Source organism: Protopterus annectens, chromosome 2.part1 (assembly GCF_019279795.1).
Source record: "Protopterus annectens isolate FY-2018-M chromosome 2.part1, PAN1.0, whole genome shotgun sequence".
Lineage (NCBI taxonomy): Eukaryota > Metazoa > Chordata > Ceratodontiformes > Protopteridae > Protopterus > Protopterus annectens.
In genome coordinates, this window is record NC_056729.1 from 1,592,583,542 (window position 1) to 1,592,602,429 (window position 18,888).

The window sequence follows — 18,888 nt, forward strand, 5'->3', positions numbered from 1 at the left end:
GTTATGCTTGTCTGATTTTCCCAAATAAAGAATTATTTAATGCATGGAGATTCTCCCACTCATATCTTCTAACTAGTTTGTTATACAATTCCCCATAGGCCAAGTAAATGGCATCAGTTTTCAGTCATCCAAAAAAAAAAGTGTTTTTGTAAATTTCTGCAGGATTGTGAACTCTGCCATATTTCAGAGGTATGTTGAGTAACTTGTTTATTTATGTCTAGCTTTCTCTGCAGTTTTCGACTCATCTTCAGGAGGATACCATTATTTTAGATACTTAGTGGTGCATTTTAGAGCAATTTCAACCCTTCTGAAGTACCAAACATCAATGACTGCTCAAGACTGTTCCAACTGGGAGGATCAGTCACTTTCATCCACAGACTGATTCCATGGCCACCAGTTATAGCCACTTTATTGACACTTTTGATGGCTAATTGTGAGCAGCTAAAAATAATGGTCACAGTAATGTAGTTCAATTTATTACAGATACTCTTAGTCTCTCTCTCTCACACACACACACACGCACACACACACACACACACACACACACACACACACACACACACACACACACACACACACACACACACATATGTTTAACTGTTGGCAAACTACAGTAGAGTTAATTACTTTCATCAACAAATTGCCTCCACTATTACCACAAATAGGCATGTTTTGTTGGTGCACACTTTTCATGTTCAGCTGATCAGGAATAATGGACACAACAATATAATTCAACTATTTTTGGGTAAATGCACTCAGATACACATGACACACAGACGCACTTACAATGCACACTTGTTCCCTCTGGGCAAGCCACTTGGACGGTTAGTTGCTTTCAAACACTTCCATACCTGTCCCAAGAGATCCCCACTTTGTGGATATACTATTGATGTTTGATTGTGATGAAAAGTGAAACAATTTATGGCAACAGTACTATATATAAATTTTTAGGCTTTTACGCATATAGAGCTGAACTCCATCCCACCTTACAAATCATATCAATAATCATTTTACATCATCATATATCACAGCCTGTAAACACAAAAAATGCAAATATTCTGGCCACAGTAACATATTGAAATTTGTTGCTGCCAGACACAAGCACTGTTTCAGTGACAAATAGCATTGATGTTCACTTTAATGCTGTGGAACAAAATCCCGGTACATGTGAGGCAGAGCACCTCGCTGGCCTTGTTCAAGAGAAATCTTGACCAATGGATGGGAGATCGCAGATATACCCCAGGGATTACCTCAGTGTCACTGCTCAACAGAGGCACAGCAAAATAATGGGTATAGTTCCCCATACTAAAGGGGTGGCGTAAGCCACAAAACGATGGGCTAGGCTTGTAAATGCCCTCGGGCAGATAGCCTAGTATGAACCTATGAACCTATGAACCTATGAACAGTAATTTGTAGGGTGATTTTGTTCTGCGACTCCTCTCCAAAGACATCCTGACCATACCCTGTATTGGACAAACATGTGCTCAAACTAGCTGTTGTACTGCTGTTTGTCAAGCCACATAAAATTGAGGCAAAATATACTTTATCTGTCTTAAATTATCATTTACTGTGAGTATAAGGCTTCCTCCCTCACAGAAAGCACCATCAGCATGTGTGCAGCAGCCAATGCCATTCGTAAAACTTTTCTTTGTGCTCTTTTGCTGAAGTAGTATATCTGTGTCAGATTCCACTACATTTATACTAGAACTGAACTACATTTCCCATACAAGAAGCACCATCGGTCTAAGGCAGTAGCAGTGGCATTAGTCTTATTCAAATGATGCCAGAATGTTTGTGCAGATTTTTTTGAATTTTAGACTATTGTTGTAGTCCAGGAAATAATCACTACTTCCTGTGCAGCAAGTTTGTAGAAGTTTTGTTCAAGCTTGCAGGTAGTCAGGAATTTGATTTAAAATCTGGAGAGACCTGCAAACTGTGGTTCATAGGTTAGTACTAAGCTAACTGCCCTTGCGAGCCATTTTAAGCCTAGCCAATTATCCCTTGTGAGACTCAAACCCTGCACCTTGTGTTTGTAAGGCAAACACCTTAACCTGTGGGAGACTTGAGCACCAAATAACCAAATAACATTCTATATAGCTATGTTTCCAGATGGTCATCACAATCAAATGACAAAAACTCTTGTCTGTCCACTAACCTATCAAATCTGCTGGCCATTGTCTATCCTCATCATGATGCTGAGACCTAGAACTCCTTACCTGTATCAAACTGGTCAATACCCTCCATCCCACCTTTCAAAAGCATTCTGAAAGAGTTTCTAGCCAAAAGCTGTCTCTGTTCTTGCAAGCACCAGGATATAATATATTCCTAAATGGGAACAAGTACCTATTCATTCCTTACATCTCCTTGCTTTCCCTTCTTCACTCCCTTGTTTGCATTTATCATTTTCTCCCATCTGTTTTTTTCTCTAAATATACCATAAGCCTGCTTTTCTCTCACTTCATATTGCAATTCCTGTTTGCATTATACTGACTTACCTTTAATTTCTCTATAAACTGGATAAAATTTCTCAAAATATTAAATCATTGTCATATAACTTGTATCTATTCTTAACCAATGTTTTCATATTATGTCTAGTTTGGTATAATTATTTAAACTGTAGATGTTTTTCTATTATTTTGATGATAGCAAAATTATTATTCTTAAAATGTTTTGTAATACTTTGGACCTTTTTTCCCCTGGGCCTCTGCTGAAAATGGGCTCCTTCCCAGTCAGACTTTCCTGATAATCAAATGACAATAAATAAATAAATACACTTATTATTTTGACATATCATTTTCCAATAAGTGCAGGAAGCCATTATGTTCTCTTTTAGGAACAACATCAGTGGCATTCAATTAGTGGTTATTCAAACTGTGTTACAGTATGCAAAAATGAAATTTCCATATTGTGCTACTATGCTTTGTGATCATTGCTTTAACATCTCTGAGTGTTTGAATAATTTGTTTTTTCCAGGCCAATCAGTAGTAAAATGATGATAAGAAGATATAAAATGGTCAATACCATTCTGATTGGTGAAAGTATTGAACTATATTAAACTTTGTGTTTTATTATCACTAAGAGTTGTTGTTACAGGTTGTTACTTAAGCAATAACTGATGACGATGTGTGGTATATTGAAGATTTACCCACGGTTGGCGTGGTTTAATCACGAGGGCGAAGCTGGCTATAACCTTCTATAGCTAATTCCCATACGATCTCTCACACTTTGCAAATATTGTAAATAGCTTTTGACTTTTGGCTTTAACTGTGTGAATTTGTTAAAATGTATCTGCACGATATTTTTCCACTATGTGCAATAATGCTCACGCTTTGTATTATTTGATATGTATTTGTACTTGTACTTTTATTTTTATTGGACTGCTATCTTTACTGTAATCTGTTTCATGGAGCTTTCCTCCCCAGGCCTTCACTGAAAACGGGCTCTCTGGGTCCAGTGGGCTTCCTCGGTAATCAAACTGGAAATAAAATAAAATAAATAAATAAATTCTTTGCAAATTATTCCAGCCACTTGGAATATATATTCTTGGCAGTTATAAATGTGGCTGCCATGTATTTTCCTAAAAGATATATGTAGTATAAATAGCTCTATAGATTTTTGCTACAGCATAAACAGTAGCCATCACAGAGCAGTAGCAAGAAACTTAAACAATTTAAAAGTTGTGAAACATTTTTGACTGCTACACTTCTTTTGTGTTTCATAGGTAAAGTGTATTACTACCTTTAAAGCTGTTAAGGAATTAAAGGCAATTTTATTTCTGGCCATTAATATTAATGTAACACTAAGTGTGTTACAGCTTTTAAAGCCGTAAAATTTGTACTCATACAGTTTCTTTTTTCCATTTTTTTCTTTCTGTCTTGTAATACACTGGAGTAGCTAAAATTCCAATAACTACAATGACATATCTGTCAGCCTCCAAACACTTGACCCAACCCAGTTCGGCTTTGTTAAGAGCAGATCATGCCTACTAAACCTGGTTGACTTCTTCGAGACAGTCACCAAGGCCATAGAAGAGGGAAAGGTGGTTCACACAGCCTACCTTGAGCTCGCCAAGGCTTCACCATTCCCCACTCGGGTATTACAGAAAAACTCACCAGCCTGAACATAAACTCCTACATCACAAGATGGTTTTCCAACTGGCTTACAAACAGAACTCACACGGTAAGAATAGTGGGCTCCAGGTCCGACTCTAAATCAGTCACAAGTGATGTCCCACAAGGCTCGGTCCTGGGAACCCTACTGTTAGGCATATACTTCTCAGAAGTACAGGCAAACACAGGAGGACTATGGCTAACCAAGTTCACCGATGACTGCAAACTGGGAGCCATAACTTACTCTCCGGCTGACATGGACATCCTCCAAAAGGGCCTTACTGAGACAGACACCTGGTGTCAAAGTCATGGCCTCAAGCTAAATGCCAAAAAATGCATAGTCATCCCGTTTGGGAAAAACAAAACACCCACAAATTATCACATAGGTGGCAGCCCCCTTAATACAGAAGAGGTAATAAGAGATCTGGGGACCCAGGTAGATAGTAATCTCTCCTTTGACAATCATATTGCCAAAGTAGTTAGGAAATCTTTCTATGTGGCCCATCTAATTACTAAAGGGTTCGCATCTAGAAATAAAGAGGTTATATTGTCCCTCTTCTCGTCACTCAGACCCATCATAGAGTACAATGCCCCATTTGGGATGTACTTCACAAGACACTTTCAACAGCTGGAAAGACCACAAAAGTACCTCACCAAGAGGATTACTGGTCTCAAACATATGTCCTATGCAGCCCGACTGAAAAAACTCTGGCTGTACTCAGTGGCATATCGCTTACTCAGAGGTGATCTCTGCCTGACTTACAAAGCCATGTCCAACTCAGAATTGATGGACATGCTCCACCTAAAAAAATCTCAGTCACTGCGAGCCACGAGCTCTAGTGAGCTAAACCTCACCACAACAATAAATAGAACATGCTGGAGGGATAGATTCTTGTCACAGAGACTCCCCATGCCTTGGAACAAAATTCCAAATTACATCAGGCAGAGCGCCTCACTAACACTCTTCAAGAGAAACCTTGATATGTGGATGGGTAACAGAAAATACACCCCTGGGATCACTTCATTGGCTCTGCTTGACAGAGGATCAGTTAATTAATCAATGGAGCAGTGAAAGCTGACACACTCTGGCTAGGCTTATAAATGCCCTTGGGCAGATAGCCTAGTACCTACCTATGAACCTGTAAGATGTGAATTACTGTGCTCAAAGCTGTGAAACACTCTCTCTGTCTCTCCCTTTCTCTCAAAGTAACTGGTAGTAAATGGAGCAGTTAAAGCCCATGTAGTGCAACAAAGTTGTGGTAAGTTTTCAAGATGGATATCAAAATTCACTTCTCAAGCTTTGCTTACTTTGCTCTGCTCTCAAACTGAATTTCTTAACATCCATTTTGCAAGCATATAACAACTTAGTTATGACCAGACACTCAGTCATAATCCTGTTTATGGATACTCTGCCATGATGCTGATGAATTCTCAAAGGTGTTTTTGTTGGTGCATTTTGGACCATTTGGCATGCAGCACAACTTCCCGTTAAAACTTCAGTGTGTTTTTCAATACTTTGCCACCAGAAACGTTTATGAGCAGGAGAGTTTGCTTTCCATACTTCTCAAGTGCTCCTTGTGAATAGTGTCTAGAACTGAGATGTATAGCATAGAATTATCACTGTGAATCCACCCAAAAGAGTCCCTTGACATGGCAATAATTGTTTTTTTTCCCTCACTGTGAGTAGTGGTGATAGTGAATCAGTCCCTCCCACTAATCCTTTTACAACAGTGGCATACATTTAGGACAATTCAGGTTCATTTCTAGTTTCCCCTTTAATATGAATATTCATCACAAGTAACTTGCCTGACTGTGCTGGTGGAATTCATACCTACAAGGGCATTGGTGCTTATAGGTGAATACTAGAGAAACTATCTTGAAAGTCCATTTTAAGCCTAGTTAATAACCCAGTGTCAGAATCAAACACTGCACTTTGTGTCTGTGATCTCCTTAACCATTATGCCAAACCCACCTGCAAGCTGCTTTGCGTTTTCATATGTTCATTTTATCAGTGCAATCCCACTGCTTCATTCATATGAAGCCTATACTATAAATGTGCTGAGTGAAAAAATGCTTATCATTGCGAACATGCTGCTGTGATCAGTGATGTATCTATTCTTGGATTAAAGACAGGTGCTAAAGGCTGGTAATCCAGTACCAATGTCAGTCATTCCATTGAAGTATTAATTATACATGTATACTCCCCAAATAAGGCTAGGGGGTTTCTGTCTAGGAATAATTATGTTTATTCACAAAAAGGTCAGTACTTCTAATATGTTATCAACACCAAACTGTGTCTAACCTTTATTGGAACATTGTAAAACATCCAACCAGAAACTTTTATCCCCATTTCATTATTAGGCATCTTCCCAGGTTTCCTCCACTTCCCAAAGATATACATATAGACAGGTGAAGGGGGCAATGAAACTTAAACTGAAAAGCTGTTCCCAAACACATTTACTATTAAAACTTTCATGGCACCAAAGGCTTTCACACTTAAAGGCATAGTACCACTAAAAAAAAATCCTCATACATTCAAATGACATGCAGTAGGTGGATTGGGCCCTCAAAGCTGGTCATAGGTGTGAATGTGTGTGTGCGAGTGTGTGGTAAGTTACAGTATACAGTACACATGTATACTCCCCTTATTTGGGGAGTTTACATGTATAACTGTAAGCCTGTTTCCTACCTTTCCTGTAACTAGTGTTCCAGATACAGATTTGCTGTATCCAGGACTGTATGTAAACTTCTGAGCCCCCCTCCCAAGCCTTTCTGTGTTGGAGGGAAGTCTTCTAGCTTATCAGTGGGAGTGGTAAGCACTAGGTAACCTGTCTACCACATAAGGAGTGGTTCTGGCCCAAAAATTGTAGTTATTAGCCGTATGGGCAATCTTTTCCATCTCTCTCAACTTTCTGATTTGAAAGCCTGCATTTCCACTTGCTTCTGTCCTGTAACTCATCTAGTGCAGATACAGATTGTAAGTTTTAGCACTTAAATTTGCTTATTCGTGCTCAGCACTTGTTCAGAACTTGTAAGCACTAAATAAGCTACTAATTACTATAGCACTCAACCTTCCTTATTACCTAGAGGAAAACAGTTTTTGTACTTACTTTTCTCACTTGCTTAGAGAAAAACAGTCTTGTACTCATTTTCCTCACTTATCTAGAGGAAAATATTTTTTTTATTCAGGCATGTCCAAGGGTCAGCTCCCAGTGTTCTCTCCTGTCTATCTGATGAATCTGGGCATCTTGAGGCAATGTAGAAATTTCCTCATGTACACAGACAACCCTCTCCTCCTACCACCCAACACTACAACCTGTGAGAGATGTACTTATCTAGCCAAACTGGAGGTAAAGCTCTCTCCAACCAAGACTGAACTTGACAGTCAAGAGGAGAAGGTAAATATTTGCACCACACCACACTCATCACATAGTATCACTAAATCTGCACCACCAAAATTCACACATAGTAACACAAAAACATTTGCGGAGGCTCACAATAAAAATCTGTCTAAGCAACAGAGACCTCCAAAGCAGACAGGCAAGCAACCTCCATCCCCCAAGACAACCTAAATGACACATAGCCCACAGACTCAGTGTGCCACTCAACCACAGCCAGTAAGGCAAAACAATGTACCCAAAACAGTAGTCATAGGTGACTCTATAGTCAGGCACACTGATGTGCCACTCAGCAGGCTAAACAAGGTTACTGTCAGCTGCCTGTCAGGTGCCAGGATCCACCACATAACCCACGCACTCAGGTCACTCCACAACAAGTACAAATATGACTCTGTCATTGTTCATGTTGGTGTGAATGACGTGAGATGTAGCTCCCTGGACTACATGAAAAGAGACATGGAAGAGCTCTCCGATCTTGTAGCCCAGGCAGGTATGACCCTAGACCTGAGTAGCATCCTGCCATCACCCAGAATGACGCCACAGTACAAGGACAAAATGATTGACTTCAACAATTGGCTAAGCTTCTGGTGTCATTCTAAGGGGATCCAGTATCTGTCTGCTTGGGATGACATGGTTGACAGGCCACAGTGCTTTGCCACAGATGGCCTGCACCTGTCCCCCCTGGGATTCCGGATACTGGCTAAGGCTCTTGCTGCCCCTATAGTGCCTTTTTTAGGCAAGGTTCAAATGACAAATTCACCACCGTAACAGGAACAGGCAAGCAAAAACTGAGGGTAATGCTACTCAATGCTAGAAGTCTAAATTTCAAAATGCACTCACTCGAGGCACTCCTTAAACTGGAGGACATCGATATCTGTGCAGTGACTGTGACCTGGTTCAAGGCTCCAGAGAGCACCCCTGCACTATCAGGCTGTAACTCATACCACACTTTTTGCCCATGTAACCTGGACTGAAACACCAAGGGTGGAGGTGTGTCCATATTCATTAAGGATATTCACACCTCCAGGCTAGTTGCTCAGCATTATGCATCCATGGTTATCCAAGTGTAACTTACTCTGGGCAAAACTGCAATCCAAATTGTAGCTTGCTACAGATCCCCCACCATGCCCTAGGATTCCCACTCCTCTTTTCTTGATGTACTGGAAAATATTAGGGTTCAACCAAACACCCTAATAATGGGCGACTTCAACTACCCCACCATTAACTGGGAAACTACTCATGTACCAACTCCTTAGCTCAACGCTTTCTGGAATTCATAAACTCCAGTGCTCTGGATCAACTTATCCACATCCCCACCAGGGCAACAATATCCTAGACCTAGTCATTACCAACATGAGTGACCAGTGTTCCACAACTGAAGTCAACTCCTCATTGGTCCAATCCGACCATAAGCTAATCAACCTTGATAACCATATCCCGCCCCCACCCCCCCATTAAGGAAACCATGGTAAAACATTTCTCCAAAGCCAACTTCATGCTTCTTAAGACAGAAGTGGTGAACTTTATGACACCCATGCAGATGGACAATACAGTTACAACTGCTGAATCCTACACAAATGCACTCTATAAGCAGTTATACGAATGCATGGATCGTGCTATCCCAAACAGAACCAAAATGCTATCCTCCAAAAAAGGAAGCCAATCTGGTGGTCCCCTGCCATAAACAAACTGTACAACAGAAGGAAGAAACTGTTGCAAAAGAGAGTAAAATCCCTTGAGTGGAGGAGCTCCCTGGTCAGCCTCAGTAAGAAGCTGAGATCCCTTATAAGATCCTCCAAAGCTAGCTAAGAAAACAAAATTGCCACTAATTCTAAGGACAACCACAAAGCATTCTATAGCTATGTCAAGAATCTTGATGACAACATCCAGATCTGCTCTGAGTTACAGCACAACGGCGTGAAAATTACAGAACCAACTGATATTGCCAGCATCCTGGCAGATAGGCTCAGTGCTAACTCCCCCCCCCCCTCACCCCCTAAAGGGTCCATATCTATACAGGAAGAATGCAGAGTCCCTGTAATCACAACTAAGCAGGTAAAAGCTGCACTCTCTAAAGCCAAAAACACAGCATCCATGGGACTAGACAACATCCCAGGCTGTGTTTTACATGAACTTCAGAACGAAGTGGCTCCCCACTTAAGCACCATGTTCAATAATAGCCTCACATCAGGCTTTGTGCCCACTGAATGGTGCACAGCAACAGTTATCCCACTCCACAAAGGGGGAGCCACCACTGATCCCAGGAACTATCGACCTATTAGCCTGATGAGCCTGGTCTGCAAGGCCATGGAATGTATCATCATGAAACTCATAAACAAAGACATTGGAAACCTCCAAACTCTGGATCCCACCCAATTCAGGTTTGTGAAAGGCAGATAAAGCATTCTGAACCTGATTGACTTCTTTGAGGCAGTCACCAAAGCTGTAGATGTGGGTAAGGTGGTTCACACAGCCTATCTTCACCTCGCCAAGGTTTTCAATGCCATCCCCCATTCTGGAATTATAGCTAAACTCACTAATCTAGGTATAAATCCCTACATCACAAGATGGGTTGCCAAGTGGCTCACTGACAGAACCCACACTGTAAAAGTTGCAGACTCCAAATCTGACCTCAAACCAATGACGAGTGGAGTACCACAGGGTTCAGTCTTGGGACCTCTCCTGTTTGGTATCTACTTCTCTGAAGAACAGGCTAACACAGAAGGCCTCTGGCTAATGAAGTTCACAGATGACTGCAAACTAGGAGCCATAGTCAAGTCCCTAAATGATGTGGACATCCTACAGAAGGGCCTCGCTGAGACAGATGCCTGGTGTCATAGCCATGGCCTCTAGCTCAATGCTAAAAAGTGCAGTGTCAACCCCTTTGGTAAAACCTCTGTACCCATGAACTACCACATAGGCAGCAATCTACTTAACACTGAATGTTTGATAAGAGACCTTGGGACTCAGGTGGACAGTAGTCTCTTCTTTGATAGTATCATCGCCACAGTAGTCAGGAAGTCCTTCTATGTGGCACACCTCATCATAAATGGGTTCTCATCCATGAAAAAAGCGGTCATTGTTCCCCTTTACTCGGCACTCATTAGACCCATTATAGTGTACAACGCCCCTTTTGGAATGTACCTCACAACATATCTTCAGCAGCTGGAAAGGTCACAGAAGTACCTCACAAAGAGGATTACTGGCCTCAAACAAATGCCCTACACTGACCATATCAAAAAAAACTCCAGCTTTATTCTGTAGCATATTGCCTACTCTGAGGTGATCTCTACCTAACATATAAAGCTATGTCAAACCCAGAGCTGTTGGACATGCTACACATAAAGAAATCCCAATCCCCTCTGAGCTACACGCTCTAGGGACCTAAACCTTGTCACCACAATAAACAGGACATGCTGGAGGGATAGATTCCTGTCCCAGAGACTTCCCATACTCTGGAACAAACTACCTGTCTATGTCAATCAAAGCTCCTCATTATCACTCTTCAAGAAAAATCTTGATGACTGGATGGGAGATAGGAAATTCACCCCGGGGATCACTTCTGTGTCTCTGCTCGACAGTGGCACAGGAAAATAACTTTCTTGGGTGGCGTAAGCCAGGGAACCTTGTTGGCTAGGCTTACGTAGGCCCTTGGGCCGTTAACCTAGTACCTACCTATGAACCTATGAACCTATGGTGTGGAAGAACTACTGTGGCAGACTAACCACCTGGTGGTGTAAACCTTGGCTGTAGATGATTGTCACTGTTGAAGTGACACCCCAACCACATCTGTAAAAATGAGAAAAGGGGTTGTGGATGGATGGATGGATGTATTTACCAATAATAATTCAGACCAGGCTTAAATAATGTCCATAAATTAACTATCCACATACGTTCTTTCCTAGAGATCACATTTTTACAACAAAGATTTTTAAAAGGGACCATGTTAATACCTACAAATCTGAAACTAGTTTTTGTGTCGATAGTATATTAGTAGTGCTGACTTTTTTTTGCGGGGGGGAATTGCTGTTTGTTTACTTTGGCTGTGCACACTTTCAGTTGGCTCATGTATTTTGCTGGCATTTTTGGAGTTTATAATAATTATGTTCACCCATTTCCATTAATCTGGAGACAAATGTAGTGCGTTGTCTCTTGTCATCTGGGAACTTGTGCAGTAACATGATACAAATTGCAAAAAGTGAAACAAGAAACTTGTCTGGTCTGTTAGGGAAGAAAGGATCAAGGTGTGTAACTGCTTTATTCTGTGTTACTATCTCTTAGATTGTCAAGAAGGTTCATTCAGAACTCACTCTCTCTGTCTCTGTCTCTTTCTGTCTAGTTCCAGAAGATATTACTCAGAACAGTAGCTGTGAGAGGTTTGGTAGAAATTCTGTAGTAGTTTGTCAGCCATAAAAAGTGATGTTAGATGTGACACATTCTAAGGCCCAACCTGGGTATCTTTAATACAACCTCCTTGTTACTGTTGTCATTAATATGCTCATAGTAGGCAAGCAACATTTGTTTTAAAGAACAAACTTATATTTGGTAACACAAAGTTCATATTCCTTCAGCCTGTCTGGGACCAACTTTACACTATTCAACATATATTCATCAACTATGGCTGCCATAATGAGGCCATCATCATGGTTTTGTTTATCTGTGCTCCCTTGATCATTTGTATTTTGTCACTTAACTGCTACAGATGCCCTAAGATCACATTTGTATTAAAATGAACTTTTTGAATGTTATTATTCAAAATTACATCAAAGATTTTCTGAACATTAAACCAGCACTGTGGTATAGAAGGATAAAGCCCTGGACTAGGCAACTCAGGTTGGATTTGTGGCTTGGGTATCTCAGATGCTGGCAGTGAAGGATGGGTGTGCCCATCCTGGGGGGGATGTGCATTTGGGGCATAGTAGTACAGCTTATTTCTCAAGGGATACCAGGGGAAACTGTTGTGAACATGCTACTGAGGGTGGGAGGGGGTGTCCTGATGGCATTAGATCCTTGCAGAAGCAAGGGACAGTTCAGTGCCCACTGCACACCCCACTAACAAAAACACTCCCTGCCAGCAGTACAGTGCTATAACAGGGCCCTTAATCTTTTCAGTGGTCATGGATGTTGGAACCCCAAGAATAACTAGGAGTGCCAGTTATAGCAGAGGTTTTTGGCAGTGAGCTGCTAACAAACTTCTTTCTCTAGTCTAGTGTTTGATTCCCAAAGTCTTTTATATGACTCTGAGCAAATCCTTCATCCTTTTTCAGGGATATCTGTACATGGGCTGTTAATTTCAAATAATTTTGCCCAGTAAGTATATTTCAAGTCATGGAGACTTGCATTAACAAAGCAGAGTCATAGAAGACATTTATAGTAAGAAAAGGAGGGAGACATAATTAGTTAGCTGATGCTAAACTGCCAGAAAATGAAAATATATATATATATTATTTTTATTTATTTATTTAGTTATTTATAGTTTGTTAACCGGGGAATTCCACTAGGCCATACTGAGCCCATTTTCAGTGGAGGCCCTTGGAGAAAAACTCCACAGTAATAGAAAAGATTAACATTACAAAAACAATGGAATCTTAAAGGAGAGCTATACAATTATGATAATGAGTCATTAATACAGTGTAACAGGTACAGAGATTAATATCATACATAGACATTTTACATACCAAGTTTTATAAATCAGCTATTAGTAAACATTGTTTTTGGTAGCAATATTTTTTATGGCTGCAAAACAGGAATAAAGGCAAATATATTGAGTAATGAGGCAATTATAGTGAAGAATTAAGAAGTTTCATGGGGGGAGGATAGTAGAGGATTGGGAGTGAGGGCATTTCCAGACAGAGGAGAGGTAGAAGTGTAGAGAAGATTTAAAATTGACAGGGTTGTGGACAGTGCTAAGGGATAATGGGAGAACGTTCCACCTTTTTGGCTAAGGAGAAAAAGAAGATAAATTGTGCAGGAGTACATTTAGGCTTGTGCACCAGGAGTAAATTCTTGTAAAAAATAAAAATAAAATAAAAAAATATATACCCCATAGAGCATTTACCATTTAAAAACACAGATTTCTGGAATTCTACCTAAAAAGAATGAACAAGGTAGAATGACGGCATTCCAGTGATGCATTTTTGTATCACTGAGACAAACCAGTCAAAAGGACCATTAAGCAGTACTGAAATTTACTATATGGTCATTGTAATGTTGCAGTGATTAACTTTGCTGCTTCACAATGCCTAGTTACCTGGTTAGGGCCCAGATGAAGAACCTCCTGTGCAGAGTCTGAATCTCCTGTCTGTGTCCATGTAGACATTTTCTGGGGACTCTGGTTTCCTCCACTTCCCAAAGACATACATACAGACAGATGAAGGGGGCAGCCACCTGGGTGCAAAGTGTTAGGGGGCAAAATGGGTGGAGGCAGGTAAGCAGGTAGTACAGTAATAACATTCAGAAATAATTGCCAATATTGCATTTGCGGTCAGGTCTGAACAGCATAAGTGATTTGGTTGTGGTATCTATCTGTAGCAAGCTGCTTGTCAGGTTTGTAACAAGCAGTTTGCCACAGCTTTCAAAGGAGAAGAGCCTTTTTTTGTCGTTATGTCTGAGAGGATATTTTTGGTCTTCAGCTCAGACAGGTCTGTTCTTTTTTTTTTGGTCCTCAACTTAAATTTGATGGGGTACCACATGGGGGAATTGCTCTGGATTCCATAATACTACTATAACTACTACTAATAAGAATAGTCATAATCATAATAATATGCATTTATGAACCAAGTGAGCCCACCAGACAAGCAATCCCTTTTCAGATGCAACCTGGGAGGAATGTCTGGTTAAGTAACTTACCTAAGGTCACACAGTAGAGAAATGAGGGCTGAGGAAATACCTCACTATGGTTCTGCATATAGGTGAATTGCTGCTCTTTGAAACTGTTCTTAGGTATCAGTATGCATGTGTGTGTGTGTGTGTGTGTGTGTGTGTGTGTGTGTGTGTGTGTGTGTGTGTGTGTGTGTGTGTGTGTGTGTGTGTGTGTGTGTGTGTGTGTGTGTGTGTGTGCGTGTGTGTGTGTGCGTGTGTGTGCGTGTGTGTGTGTAAGTGTGAGTGAGTGTGTGTTCTGGAAAAGTAATTGCTCTGGTATGCTAGTCCTTGTCAAAAAAAAACAGTTTTGTTTAGAGAACTTAAATAAAAGCCTGTTTTTGTCAAAACATAAAGTAACATCTGTGGTCTATAACAAAGCAATAAGTACTACCCTATATGGCATTGGGCTATCCAATGCAACAAAATATCTCTGGTTTCTTCTGTTTCCAAACAAATAGTTCCATTTGTCTCCTCTGGCAAACATTTAATGGTAAAGTTCTGTTCTCCAGAGCTGGTACTCCTGATCTTCAATTCTCACTTAACAACTCCAGACTCCTTTGGTTCTTCTCTGACATCTGATTAGCGCTATATATTGACCTTTCCTGTTTCACATCTCCCACTGACACTTCTGTTTATTTGCCAGTGACACCATGAGTTCACCTTTAAGTGACAGCTACTGTATACACAATTGATACAAATAATATTAATACAATATTAATACAAGTCAAGTCATTGTAACATGAAACTATGCACCTTACTGGCGAAAACAGCCACACTATGTTATAGTGTGTGTGTGTGTGTGCGTGTGTGTGTGTGTGTGTGTGTGTGTGTGTGTGTGTGTGTGTGTGTATCTGAGTATGTGGTCACGTATGTGTGTGAATATACAGTTAGTACAAAGAATCCTGGATTTTATATACTCGCTTGCTAGATGATATATTTATTTTATGGACAGATACTCAGTGGAAATTAAATGCATTTTAAGTTATTTAAATAATACATGTGGATTTTAAAGTTTAGTTGGAATGTGAATACTGATAAGATAATTTATTTAGATGTAGAATTAGCTAAAAATTTGTCTAAGTCAAGTTTTATTTCCAGTACTTAAAGCACTTTTTCCAACATGTACATTCATTTCGATAGTTGGCATCCATTACATCAAAAGAAGGCAGTGGTTAAAAGATAGATGGTCTGATTAGCCCATATGCTATCTGAGTTTCATACCGTTGTAATGGAAATAGAAATATTAATAGACATGTTTATGAAGAGGGCTACCCACTGGAATCTTTAACAAATATTAGAAATGAAGTTTGTACAAAAAGGAGAAATGGGTTTTATGTGCCCATCTTGAATAATGGAATAACATATACAATTAACAGACTACAAGCTACTACTGAATGTAGTGACACTTATAAGGGCTGTTCTTTTAAAGAAATTTTAGAATGTAACAAAGATTACAATTAAGAGTTCAATACTAACAAGAAGGTAGGTATGTTTAAATGCAGACATTGTGCCCAATGTCCATACATTAGGAAGGGGGATGATTGTAAAATAAGAAATAATACGTACAACATTACAAGACACTATACTTGTAATTCAGCAGAAGTTGTATGTTTAGCCACCTGTGAGCAATGTCCTGCATTTTATATAGGAAAAACTAGTAAAAAGCTGAAAACCAGGATAAGTGAACATATGTTGGATATAAGGAATAGTAAGTCTGTGAATGCTCTTTATAGACACTTTGAATTACATAAAGAAGATAACTTTACGATTTTAGTAGTGGATCAAGTTTGTAATGATTTGAGAGGTTTTATCACTGGAGAGCATTTAAACAAATGTGAAATAGAATAGCAATTAAGATCTAATGCCAATAGTTCCCAAGGTTGAATGATTTCGTTTTTATTAATCTGTTCTGAAATTGAGGCATATGGATGTTTAAAATGTATTTAAAACTGTTTAATTAGTTTAATTAACTGTTGATTGGAGTATTCTAAGCATTAGTTAGATAGAAAACATGTGATAATATTTAAACAAATGTTTTTTAATGTTTTAGTAAATTTGAAGAAGTTCCTTGGCAATTAGGTGTTATAATAAAGTGTTTGGTTTTTATCTTGTCTCCGATGTCTTTCAGTGCTACGGGTCTAATTTATATTAATTTAGAACATTGCCACATCACTTATAACATTATCTGGGATGTAGGAACAATCCAGATTGCCCAATGAAAACTAATATTGACAGAGAGAAGACATGCAGACTCCATACTCAAAGCAGCACAGCCAAGAACTGAGTGTTGTAAGAGATCTGTGCTGACCAGTACATCACACTACAACCCCCAAGATGAGATCTACTCTGTATTTTAACTTTGCATCCTCTACAGATGAGTTAATTTGCTCCGGTTTTAAAAGTAAATCCTCTGGATACTGATACTGGATACTGTGACAAACCAGGAACATTGTTTAAGTAACTTCATCAGAGTAGAACAGTAGAACACTGAAGAATGAAGGAATCCAATACAGGAGTACACACACACACACACACACACACACACACACACACACACACACACACACACACACACACACATACACACACACACACACACACACACACACACACACACACACACACACACACACACACACACACACACACACACACACACACACACAAATATTCCTTAACATTGTGTACTAAACTGCCCGTTACCCCATATGTAGTAAACAAAAATTAAGATACTAAGTCTAGCACTGATGCATGGGTACCATCTGTTACCCATCTCTCCTGCAGATCCGTAGGAATAGATGGTCATTGGGTAACTAGCTTGAGGTGACACCTTGTATAGGGCACTGGTACAGGCACTTAGAATCCATTACATATACCTTTTAGCTCTTTATTTGACTTGAAGTAGGTATTTTCTAAGGGGGGTGCCAACTTCCCTTGGTATATCTCTTAAGTAGTCTAGTTCATGGCTTTGGAGATTGCCTGTTCCGATTGTTTTAAACTGTGTGACTGTTGTTGAGCTATCCCGGAGAGTTGGGATTTTCCTTGCCATCTGATGCCACATTCATCTGGTAAATAGATAATCGACACCAATCATGTAACAAAAGAATGAATGACACATATTCTGGTGGTTCTTAGTTTTTCGTGTGTTGTATGTAAATAGAAAGTTCATTTTCATTTTGGCTACATCTTGGAAGTTTCTGCTAAGTTGTATAGCCTGGCAGTGTATCTAGCTGTTTGGCATTAACTGCATGTGTTTAATCAAATGGTAACTCCTTGCCGCTCACTCCCTCTTTCTGTACTGATTTTCATTTTTCATGAATCTCTTGTTTATTACAGACCATTGGATACTATTGATATTACTGACGGCCTGCTTGTGTGCTGCTGTAGTTATCACTACTGCAAGTTTCCTCTTTTGGAAGACAAGAATTTGCAAGAAGTGGATATTTTGTCTCAAGGATCACAGTGAGTTTAGTCATTTGCTTGCTTCCTCAGAAAATTGTCATTGTTAATGCATATTAATGATAAATAAAGTCATATGAAGAGTGTCTGCCTAACAAAAGTATACTTCACATCTGACACTTGCATCCTTAAAGTAGTTTGTGATGCATGTTTATCAGAAAGTGAATTCATTTGATAGATCATTTACAAGATATTTTCCCCATATTTCTTGTGTAATGCTGCACTTTTTCAGTTTATGGTTCTGATGTCAATCAAGGTGTCTGTGATCTCTTTTACTACTGCACGTGTGGTCTTTGGAGACTCAGTATGGGCAAGATTTAAAAAACAGAAGGGAAGTGACATATAGAAAAGGACATATGTCAATTTCAGGGGCAACCCAGGACCACTGTCTGGGTAAGTGGCTTGCTTGGAATCATACAATAGGCAAATGGAGATAGATAGAATCAAACCCTGTACCTTGGGTACAAAAAGGTTCAGAACCTTAATCTTCTGTGCTGACAGGTTTTGTTGTGGTTGATGAAATGCAACAAGCACTAAGGCAGTCACAGCTTCCAGGAGACATTGATGAAATCCATTCATGAGAGGTAAATACATGAATCTATTAAAAGGAACATCTAATTGGACTATACATTGCAGAAGTGAGGCTTGCCTGAAAATTCTAATGAAAGCTACCACAGACAAACAAATGTACTAAAAAAATGTTCATATGGCACCTACAAGTTTACTTCATGTTATAAGCAATAGTATGGAGTTGTAAAGACTTAATCTGCAAATACAGAGGGCACATTGCAGAACTTAATATATCCCTATGACTTTTCCAAAAAAGATGAGAATGGAATTTGCAAGCATAAGTCATTTACTGACTTAGTAAATGAGTATGATAACTAATGAGATCTGTTCCATACATTTCAAGCACCTGATTGGCTGATAAATCTCTGAAGCTGGATGTTTGTCACATGGTAGATACACAAAATAAAAAAAAAACACATCTCCATCATTAGAAATTCTAATGGGCACCATGATTTCAGTGATCAGCAATATGCATTTATATATATTTCCTT

At 39.6% G+C, this 18,888-nt stretch overlaps 1 protein-coding gene across 1 annotated transcript in view; it reads left to right on the plus strand.

The window, feature by feature from the left end:
* LOC122794996 (tumor necrosis factor receptor superfamily member 1B-like) overlaps positions 1–18,408 on the plus strand; it is a 139,304-nt gene extending 120,896 nt beyond the window's left edge. Inside the window, exons 7-8 of the mRNA XM_044063584.1 lie at positions 17,705–17,830; positions 18,329–18,408. Coding sequence (XP_043919519.1) covers positions 17,705–17,830; positions 18,329–18,408 — 206 coding nt within the window. The remainder of the gene's footprint in view (positions 1–17,704; positions 17,831–18,328) is intronic.
* Positions 18,409–18,888: the final 480 nt, after the last annotated feature.